Source organism: Micromesistius poutassou (genome assembly GCF_964030765.1).
Source record: "Micromesistius poutassou genome assembly, chromosome: 1".
Classification (NCBI taxonomy): Eukaryota; Metazoa; Chordata; class Actinopteri; order Gadiformes; family Gadidae; genus Micromesistius; species Micromesistius poutassou.
Window position 1 is genome coordinate 4,696,266 of NC_140271.1, and position 10,510 is coordinate 4,706,775.

At 50.4% G+C, this 10,510-nt stretch overlaps 2 protein-coding genes across 4 annotated transcripts in view; one reads left to right on the plus strand and one right to left on the minus strand.

Annotated features, from left to right (window-relative positions):
• The window catches only part of LOC311378947 (very-long-chain enoyl-CoA reductase-like), a 7,143-nt gene extending 4,740 nt beyond the window's left edge, over window positions 1–2,403 (plus strand). For all 3 annotated transcript variants that reach the window (XM_084488284.1, XM_084488285.1, XM_084488286.1), the window contains exons 8-13: window positions 18–123; window positions 344–416; window positions 539–582; window positions 667–724; window positions 818–906; window positions 1,434–2,403. In XM_084488284.1, the coding sequence (XP_084344410.1) occupies window positions 18–123; window positions 344–416; window positions 539–582; window positions 667–724; window positions 818–906; window positions 1,434–1,607 (544 nt within the window). In that variant the 3' untranslated portion in view covers window positions 1,608–2,403. The remainder of the gene's footprint in view (window positions 1–17; window positions 124–343; window positions 417–538; window positions 583–666; window positions 725–817; window positions 907–1,433) is intronic.
• Window positions 2,404–3,739: 1,336 nt separating this feature from the next.
• On the minus strand, window positions 3,740–10,111 carry samd1a (sterile alpha motif domain containing 1a). Its single transcript, XM_084488667.1, has 7 exons — window positions 9,699–10,111; window positions 6,833–7,175; window positions 6,040–6,211; window positions 5,871–5,908; window positions 5,095–5,179; window positions 4,608–4,722; window positions 3,740–3,953 (listed from the first exon to the last, which is right to left on the minus strand). Exons 1-7 carry the CDS (start codon window positions 10,050–10,052, stop codon window positions 3,807–3,809), a joined length of 1,254 nt encoding a protein of 417 aa, XP_084344793.1. The 5' UTR covers window positions 10,053–10,111; the 3' UTR covers window positions 3,740–3,806.
• Between the last annotated feature and the right edge of the window lie 399 nt (window positions 10,112–10,510).

Consider the following 10,510-nt stretch of genomic DNA (forward strand, 5'->3'; position numbering starts at 1 on the left):
CCACACACACGCTGCAGCCTGGCGTGTATGTGTCACTCATTTCACTACATCAAACGGATCCTGGAGACCCTCTTCGTCCACCGGATCTCCCACGGGACCATGCCCCTTCGGAACATCTTCAAGGTGAACCGCCGCCGCCGCCGCCGCCCTGGCCCGAGAGGAGCAGACTCTGGACCTCCCGTCTCGTCCACGCCGCTCTGACCCTTTTTAAATGCGATACAGCCACGCATGGCCGTGTTACATTAAACGCGCACTTCTCCCTCTTGGATCGCGCCTCCAAACTGAAGACGGGGGTAATTCTAGCCGCTGTGTTTGACTTAATATAGCCCTATCTCTATTCCAGAACTGCGGCTATTACTGGTGCTTTGCAGCGTGGATGGCCTACTATATAAACCACCCCCTCTACACCCCAGCCTGTGAGTGATACCCACTGCAGAGTTAAATTCCACTTCTGTGATACACACATTGATGTCTTTTCATATATTTCTGTGTCATTTTGTCATCTGTCGTTTTTTTTGTTTGTTTGATACAACCACAGTTTATGGACAGCAGCAGGTGAAATCAGGACTTTATACATTCTTGGTGAGTTTGGAACAGTGGAAATGTACTGTAAGGCTGCAATGAGACTGTAGGTCATATTTTCTGTTTCTGTCTGGATCTCAACAGTTCTGTCAACTGGGCAATTTCTCAACTCATGTGGTGCTTCGCAATGTGAAAACACCAGGTGAGTTTGTTTGAGACATTTGTATGCTCTGCGGCATTTGATGACGACACCAAATTGTTCAAACACATTTGATTGTCTTTTTTTGTTAAATAGGTTCAAAAGTAAAGAAAATTCCATATGCAACAAAGAATCCTTTCACCTGGATTTTTGTATTGGTCTCTTGCCCAAACTACACATATGAGGTAAGCAGTCGTGGCATTTGAATGCATTCAATGCACCTTAAAATGTTGCCATTCAATTCTATTAATACTTGTGAAACATACATGTGAAACATTTTGGGTATTTTATATTCTGAAAACGATTGCCTGGTGGAACATTCTGGCACAAAATCACAATTCACTGCCACAGGGATAAAAGCGTTCTCAAAATATCTCAAGAGGACAACAGTCAAATGACAAATGAAATCCATCTGTCTGTCCGTCTGTGTGCTGTGGTGGTGAGCTGGACGAGGACCACAGCGGCAGCCACCGCTTCCACCCATCACCACGTATCCTATTACCGGAGATATGTTAGCAAGGTGTTAGCTGACAAACACCTTGAACCTTTGTCTTCCCCCCCGTGCCGTTTCCCTGCATAGCACAGCGACCAGTAGCCCTGTTACCGCGCGTGCCTGCGCGTACGTGTGCGTGTTTATTTCTGTCACTTTGTCGCCCTGTTGTTGTGGGGTCCTGGAGCGTGGACCTAATGGCTTTTTGGTTTTCTTTCACAGCTTGGCACCTGGCTGGGCTTCACGGTAATGACCCAGTGTGTTCCCGTCGCCTTCTTCACCATCGTGGGCTTCATCCAGATGACCATATGGGCCAAAGGCAAACACCGCGGCTACGTCAAGGAGTTCCGGGACTACCCCACCCTGCGCTCCTCCATACTCCCGTTCATCTTGTAGACGCCAGGCGAGATACGGGATGGAAACATGGGTTAACCTACTGCCATAACACCAGTGTCCCTCACCCCTTACCACTGATCGGCTGAAGACAGTAACCCCCCCCCCACCCCTCTTCTTTGATCTAGGGGTCGCCATGTCCTTGACGTTTAATGCAGAGGAACCACAAGGTCTCCTCCTGTCCTGCTCGTTTCCCCTCTTCATTAAAAGGAGATGCAGGCTCGTCTCAGCTAAAGAGTCCCTTGGAGGGAGGAAGTGATGGTTTTTAGACTTTTTGTATCAGACCTAAATGCACCAAAAATGTCTTAAATTTGTTTGAAAGTGTACTGAATGTGGCCTTGATATTGAACTGCAGACATACCACAAGCGGTCGGAGTCTTGACGACAACCTTTGATACATGGTTGACTTGACATGGTAGATGCAGAAAAAGAGACGCATTCGCTTTGTAGCGTGCGATTTGTTCAGTTAAGTGCGAGATGAACCCTTTTCTGCCTGATCCCCTTTCACAGCCCGTAGCTGCACTCTAGAATGTGTGGAGACTTTGTGGAGTGGAGACTTTGTGGTTTCAAGGTTTCTCATGACCTTTACCCCCAATTATCCTTCTTCTAGTGTGATACTGTTATTTCTCCCAGTATAAATGTTCTATTGATTCAGTAATGTTCATTTGTGCAGAATAACATTTTTCTTTGCTCAAAGTGCCATCGATACTACTTGGCTAAACCGTTTGCTTTCAGCGGTAATGCCTTTACAATTACACTATTTCACCAAGGCTATTTTATAAAGTGCTTTTTAAAAGACTATCTGCTTCATACTAAATGTGGTGTTATTTTGGGGGAATCATTTCCATGCCGTCATTGTCTTTTGACATTTCGCTTTGACCGTCACAGATTCTGTGAAACCTGACATGGATCGGAGGTGACTCGTGACAAATTAATATTTCAGTGGCGACCCTTCATGCTCAAATAAAGTTTGCACTACTGACTGCAAAACAAGTTTTATTTGTGACCCTAGGAGCCTTGTCCAACATACAAATGGAGATACATCACAGACGACGTACAGTACATTAAATGGAATGTTACGTTTTTCAGCGGGACGCCTGAAACCACAACAACACACATGGAAGAAGACATTGGACAAACGGTATATTGCATTTGATCAACATCTCCACTCTGGAAGGGGCGTTGCGCTCCATGTTTTCACTGTAACAATGTTTTCTGTAATTCTATTTTCCCAGACGACGCTATTATCTGATTTATTTACCACCCCCCCCCCCCCCATGTACGCAGGTAGTTCACCTGGGCCTGCATGGGGGGGGGGGGGCATTTCAACGCAACAGGTTTCAATTTAAAATTTCATGGAGGAAAGAAAAAAGGTAAACAACAGATCACGTAAAATATTGCCTCGCTAACAGGTGGTAGTATATAATATCGGTTATATTGCGTCGCCAACCGGACACTGACGATGCTGCTGTGACATGAGCGCTGTAGGCGTGGCGGGTCAGGCTTCTGGCCCCCCCAGGGGGTTCAATTCGATGTGCAATGGAGTCTCATTCAACAATCACACGCTGGCAGGGGAAAGGGGCCGACCCAAACATGCTTTTCGGTGCCCGTTTGCCCCAGAAGAGCTGATCTAACTTAAAGTCCTTTCATCTGTCGGCTCGCCCGGCCTGCTTATTTCCACGTTGGCAATAGGACTGAGGCCAGGCCTTGGCAGAGGGACAACCCCCCCCCCCCCCCCCCACCACCCCACCCCCCGCCTCTGTGACCACATGACCTCACAGGCGGGCCTCTTTTACACAAAAGGTTTGAGTCCCTTTGCCCCTGTTTTCTGTGTCAGGTCGGGGGGGGGGGGGGGGGGAGAGGAAAAGGGGGTTCGGCCAAAATGCTCAAATTAAAGAACTAAGCCGGGGCGGCTGCAGCTCAGCTCGCTAACTAATGGCTGGAATGAACAGCGTTGCTTCACAGACCACAATGAGAGGTAGGATGACTGGTCATTGGTTCCCACAGCCAACCTGGAGGGTTGAGGCTGTCATGTGCTTTTCTTTTCTTTTCTCTTGATACTCCCCCCCGCCCTCCCTCCCTCCCTTTCCCCCCCACGCCCCCCCCCCCCCCCCCCCCCCCCCTCCCCTCGGCACTGTGGAGATGGCGCAGAAGGTGTAGTACAGCCGTGGTCTCTTTTAGAAAGAAAAACCGCTGACCGGCTCACAGGTCCTCGTCTTCCAGGAAGTGGGTCCTCTGGAGCACCTTGATGTGGCGCTCGTAGATCTTGAGGGCGGGGCCCAGTCTGATTGACAGGCCAGTCAGAACGTCACTCCGCTGCATCAGCAGGAGGGACTTCCCATCAATTTCCTGCCGGGGGCCAGAAGGGGAATGTTAGTGGCGGACAATCAACTGGGATCAGTGAGTACTATTTATAATCATCTTTAGAAGAAATGTGGAAGTGTACATGTTCTATTTTTTTTTCCCTCCCTAATTTAGCTTGTATATTAGTTCTGCTTTGAAATCTCCTGGAGACAAACCCACCAAACTGTGTTTTCCAACCCACTAAAAAATATCTGAAGAACGTATTGTTATCGTCATGGAAACAAAACACACCACATCAGTCAGCTCGGTACAATTTGGGAGTTGACTGTATTCAATTACCAGTGAGAAACAAACACAGCTCAAAGCAACTAGGAATGTTGTCCTGAACTATGACTCAATCTATAAACCTATCCTCTAGTCTCTGGTCTGCCCTCTGTGCCCCGCAAGCAAGCGGCTGACGACGTTGACGCTTCCTCACATGAACTCATTGGTCAGGAGATGTGAAGTGGGCCGTATTAATCCCTCCGTCGAAGCCCGCATCAGCACCATGTGCCAAGTATGTAAATCCACGTTGAAGTCAGTCGCTGATCTAACCCACCCACAGCTGTGTCCACTGTGTACTTGTCCATGTACAAATAAGTCTGTGGTGAACTAAACGAGACAGCGCCCCCCGTGGCCGGTCCGCGGCGCCGCACCAACCTGTGTCCTGAACGCCATGGACTGTTCTGGGAAGCCCGCGGCGGAGAAGTAGCCCGCCACGTCCGACACGCTCCACTGCAGTAAGTTCTGACCCGCCTTCTCCTTCTTCACACAGCTGGAATAACGCAGGAAGGACGAGTCAGGCCATAACCCCCCGACTAGTCAACAGCTTGATCAGGTCTGTGTCGACAAGCCGGCTTTAATTATTTGTCAATGAGGACATCTAGTGGTTAAAAGGTTATATGGGTTTGGGGAACAAGAGGCTTCTACAAATTGTATGCAGAGTGATTATTAAAGAGACGGAATATTGTGTGGTCTACTACTGGCCGTAAAATAATAAAGAAATGCATGTCGGTGCAAATCATCAAACGGGAGTGTTCATTTAGAGGGGAACCGAATCATGTCGTAGCACTTGCAACAACGATGACAACCATCTGGGTGAGCAGAGGACCGGCCCGCTTCACTCCTCAGACCCACACATACTCACACTTTGTTGGGGTCGGCTCCATTCACGACGGGCTCTTCGGCCGCGGCCGCGGGCCCAGTGTCCAAGCTCTTTTTGGAAGGAGCGCCTGAGGAAATGAAGCAAAAGCTTGTTCCGGATGTTCTCATGGAACATCAACGCTTCTGTAATACCGTGAACCAACAGACACGGGTACTAATGGGGGTCTGGTCATGCCATGCCTCGCTCTGATTGGCTGAGGCCGGCTAGGGGCTGTAATTAGCTCCCACACTACATGGATAACGACCTGAGGAAGTGGCTGACGGAGAACCAGCCTGCACATGGTTTAACTCTACACTGCCTTCTCCCTGCTGCATTACCGCACACCAGCATATACAGCACATACATACAGAAATATACATGAATTATGAATTAAGAACTGAATGGTTACTTGTACAAAAGAGTAGGCAAAAATACGATCAAAGTAGTACATACTTTGATGTTTTTTTTTTTTCTATGTACAATGGAGTCATTGAGCACAACCTTTCAACTTCAGTGTGAACGATGTTAACCACTAAGTCTATCCAGCCCCCTACTGTAATGTCACATGTTAACATTTAACGCCTAGAAACACATTGAACAAATGAGGACGTGTCTTAACACACCTGTAATTATTACTGCTCATTCGTAATCATAGCGTTTTACATTCCCTGACCCAGGGAATGTAACGTCGATTTAGCAAACGCACGCGTTGCATTAATACAGCGCGTCTCCCCTTCAAAGTAAGAGCGCAAAAAGACCAAACGGAAGCCGCAACTCACCGTTCTCATTGGACACCGGCAGGGTCTGCGCTCGGCCACACACACACACACACACACACACACAACGTTAGACAAGAGCCCACAATGCAAACCTCCCACAGAGGGAGAGTACAATGAGCGAGTACAATGAAGTGCGACGTAGAACCACGGGGGTTCTTCGTCGTCGCACCAACACCGATAGGGACTCCTCACCGTGCGCGCTCCGTTTGCGCCGTAGTCGGGGACCAGCTGGTCCGAGCCCACGCCGTCAGTAGGCCCCGCCTCCTCTCGCTTCACGCTGTTCTTCGAGGCCGCCGGACTAGTGGCCACCACCGGCGCTGCGGGCTTCACCGCTGCTGCTGCTGCTGACACCAAAGGGACCGGCGTGGATTAGAGCCACGTGGAGCCGTGAGGATTACGTCATGCACCGGGCCTTATGGCTACGGCTACAGATTACACTTGATTTTTTTTTTTTGTTGATTAAAATCCGCAATCCAAAGAAGTATAAATAGTTGTGAATAAGTATGACGTCATTCGTGTCATGGCCATTTCGATTGGTATGCATCGCATGCACACACAAAAAATTCATGGGTCGTTATTTCGTGATTGAATGCACTCGTTCTACGTCGCTAAGGGATCAAAGCAGCAGCCAAATAATAAACGTAAACGAGTCACAAAAATGTAGCGCGTTGTTCTCAAGACTGTGTTCACGACGAGCCCCCCTAACGCCGTCCACACACCCACACCCTGTCGTACCAGCGTCCCGCACCCCACCCCAAACGTAAACATCAGATATAACACATTATTTATATCATGTGTGCGCACACAGGAACACACGACGACCAGACCCACGGCTGTCCACAGAAACCTGCCCAAAGCCTGCACACGGGACCCCCACCCCCCGCCCGTAACCAGTGGTTACGGGCGGGGGGGGGGGGGGGGGTGGGGGTGTAACCGCGGCGCGGCGAGCACCAATCTCGTACCTTTACCCTCCCTCTGCTGGTGGTCGGCGGGGCTGCGCGAGGCGCTGCAGCCCCAGTCGCTGAGCACGGGGGCCCGGGGGCTGGACGGGGGCAGGGAGCTGGCCCGCTCGCCAGACTTCCAGCAGGGCGGGGCCGCTGAGTCGCCGCCCGGCACGGGGCTGGGGGCCGGCCGGGGCCCCATGGGGGAGCAGGGGGCGGAGAAGGCGTGGGCGGAGAAGGCGCAGAGCGTGGCGGCGTCCTCGTACGTGTGGCTCGGGGACGGCCCGTCCTGCCCGTCGCGGCTCTCCTCGGCGCCGTCCTCCTCGGCGTTGCTGTCGGTGTCCATGACGGTGGAGCCGTCCGCCTGGAGGACCAGAGGGTTCTCTACTGTTAGTCTGAAGGACCAGAGGGTTCGCTACTGTTAGTCTGAAGGACCAGAGGGTTCTCTGTTAGTCTGAAGGACCAGAGGGTTCTCTACTGTTAGTCTGAAGGACCAGAGGGTTCTCTGCTGTTAGTCTGAAGGACCAGAGGGTTCTCTACTGTTAGTCTGAAGAACCAGAGGGTTCTCTGTTAGTCTGAAGGACCAGAGGGTTCTCTACTGTTAGTCTGAAGGACCAGAGGGTTCTCTACTGTTAGTCTGAAGGACCAGAGGGTTCTCTACTGTTAGTCTGAAGGACCAGAAGGTTCTCTGCTGTTAGTCTGAAGGACCAGAGGGTTCTCTGCTGTTAGTCTGAAGGACCAGAAGGTTCTCTACTGTTAGTCTCTGTGACGGTGGAACCATCAGCCTGAAGAACCACAGGGTCAGCCACCGTAAATATCTGACTAACAGGAAGGTTCTCCAGCGTTACTGCCCGTGACAGTGGAACCGTCCGCCTGTCGAACTAGAAGGTTCTCCACCATTACTCTCCATGACAGTTCCTAGAATCTATGATGAATATACTTGTCTGTATTTATGGGACAGTGTGTGTGTATGTATGTGATGGTGTATGTATGTGGTGGTATATGTATGTACAGTATGTATGTATGTATGTGATGGTGTATGCATGTATGTTGTCTGTATGTAGTATGTATGTGATGGTGTATGTATGTATGTATGTTGTATGTATGTATGTGATGGTGTATGTATGTTGTATGTATATATGTGATGGTGTATGTATGTGTATGTATGTATGGGTCGGTGTGTGTTTTTAGACGGACAAAGAGATAGGGCAGTACTGTCATGTCTCTGAATCAACACATGGGTTATAGAAGGCAGAGCGGTCGGGATCGGCTACAGATTAGACATTTAAATGATGATGTGTTGGACACCGTTTTATGGAACAAAGGCCAAGTTCATCATATGACTTGCCTGCTTACGAGTGTTTCCTCGTCGCGTAGACTTATCTTCGTATGCGCCCACAGGCAGATCGAATGGGAACACGTTTCGTGCATAAATGAATTAAAATCCATTGTTTCTAACCCAAACCCTGTGAAGCGTACGCCTTTGCAAAGGAATGCGGTCATGGCTGTACTGATTGTAGACCGTGTCACATAAAACACGCTCATACAGATGTCGCAATTTGACCGCTGTAGTGGTAAATAATTGCCTTTGAATACCGGCGGTGCAATGGGTACAGTATCGAGCACTACTGCGATCTGCGACGACGCGTTGGCTTTTCGGCAGAACAACTAGTTTCAAAAACGCAGGACTCTTTTTTAATCACCCGAGCGTTTCGTCGATTGCTGAGTAAAAAAAAAAAAAATGTGCTAGGAGGAGGAATGTGTCTGTGCGACTGCGTGTCCAACGCTGCCGAGCGCGAGTGCGCGCCTCTGTGTCCGCCCCGAGAAAAAAAAAGAGCTACTTATGGCATTTCGCCATCGGACCATGCATTACAACTTTCGTCCAAAAAATGCGTGTTTATTCACCCCCCTCCCCCCCTCCCCCTTCATCTCCGTCACCATTATTATTCGTTTTAAATATAAATAAATCCCTAAACTGTCGACCTACACGGTGCGTCCGCGTCTAGGCCTCCTTGTTTGTTGGTTTGAACATAAGCTCACTACTACAGAGAGGCCGACGCGAGGCGGTCCTCTCTCCACTCTGCTTCCTCCAAAGTGCGCATGGAGTTGAGGAGTCGCGCGGAGAGACCTCCCCGTTCTCCCTCGTCTCGCGGAGCGCTCCTCGAAGCGAGCCATACGGCGAAACCCGCGCCGCGACGTTTCTCCCGAAGCGAGCCAGCTATCAACGATAGCCAACCCACTTTGACTTTGCACCAGGTCAGTGTTCCCCGCGATGGGAACACACGCACACGCACACACACACACACACGGTAGTTTTGGGTGCTGTTGTTTCAGTCTGCAGAAAGCACCGTGGACACCCCCCACCCCCCCCCTGACGAACGAATCCACGTAACGTCGTCCTCCCCTCAGACTCGCGTGTCGGCAGCGTCTCGTACTTTTCTCTCCCCGACTGGCCCCCTCCCCCGCCCGATACGCTTTTAGTTCGGGCTTGGAAAGCGCGTTCGGCCGCCGATAATGGTGGTCGCCGCGGATGGGACCGGGGCAACTTTTCACGTACTCTTTTGTTCTCCGACGAAATCGGGTGAAAGTGCCTTTTTTTCCTGTCGTACAGTCGCCCCCCGTGAAACAGCACGACATTACACGCGCAGCTTCCATTGTTGATGTTTTTTTTCATCTCCGGTAGCGCTCGTGAGAAGAACAGCCGCTCCCCGTCTGCGGCAGTTTTTTTGGGTGCACTTGCGTTCACTATCGTCACCACTACCTTAAACTACAACCCGTTTACATGCACGCCACACTTTAAGCCCCGGCATCCGTTGTGTTTGGCGAGATGCGGCGGTAATATATGCACGTAATGCGAGCAGGCATACTGCTGCTTTCCTTGCGTTACCTCCAAATCCTCCGGCTCATCTTGGTCGGTGGGACCGAGTGCGCTGTCCCCGTTGCTCAGATCGGAATGACTGGCTTCTTCCACCACGTTTCGCCTTGTTGAGGTGTCATCTTTTTTCCTGCTTCTCCGCTGTACCTTGGCGGCGTTGCGGTACGATATAGATCCCTTGTAATTAACTTTGAGCACAGTTTGCTCCTGGATCAGTTTATCGAGTTCTGCGCAGGTTCTATCTGGATCAGACCCATGTCGTCTCCGGACCATTCGACAAATCCTCTCAAGGTCTGGTCGGGCTTTTCTCGAGCGCAGTGAGTCAATGGTGTCCAGAATCCACTCGCGGTACTTGGAATCAGACATTTGTGCTTAGTGGCTTTAGCTTTTCTTTTTTTTTTTTCCCGTCGGTGCGTCAACCTTGCCGACTGTTTTCGTGAACCGCGGTCCGAGCCCGGTGGAGAAGCGGAAACCTTGCTGTACGCCTGCGTTGCTTGTGCGCTTAAGGTAGACCGCCCGAGATAAAGAGGAAAAAGTTTCGCCACAAGAGGGATTTAAGGTGGAAGTGACATGCATCATGGCGGCGACCCGCGCCAGGCACCAGCCTTTCGCTTCTTCTCCGTCGCTCATTTGACGGGCCGCGAACTTGTTGAAATGTCCGCCAGACTGCTCATTTGCTCTTTAATCTCTCTCGTTCATCCCGTTTGACTTAGCAATGAACTGCCGTGGTGTCCCGTCATTGTTTATGGTTCATATTAGAGTATGATGTGCTAAGTGCTGATGAACAGCCCGACAGAACGCTTTAAGTGTGACAACTAGAACTA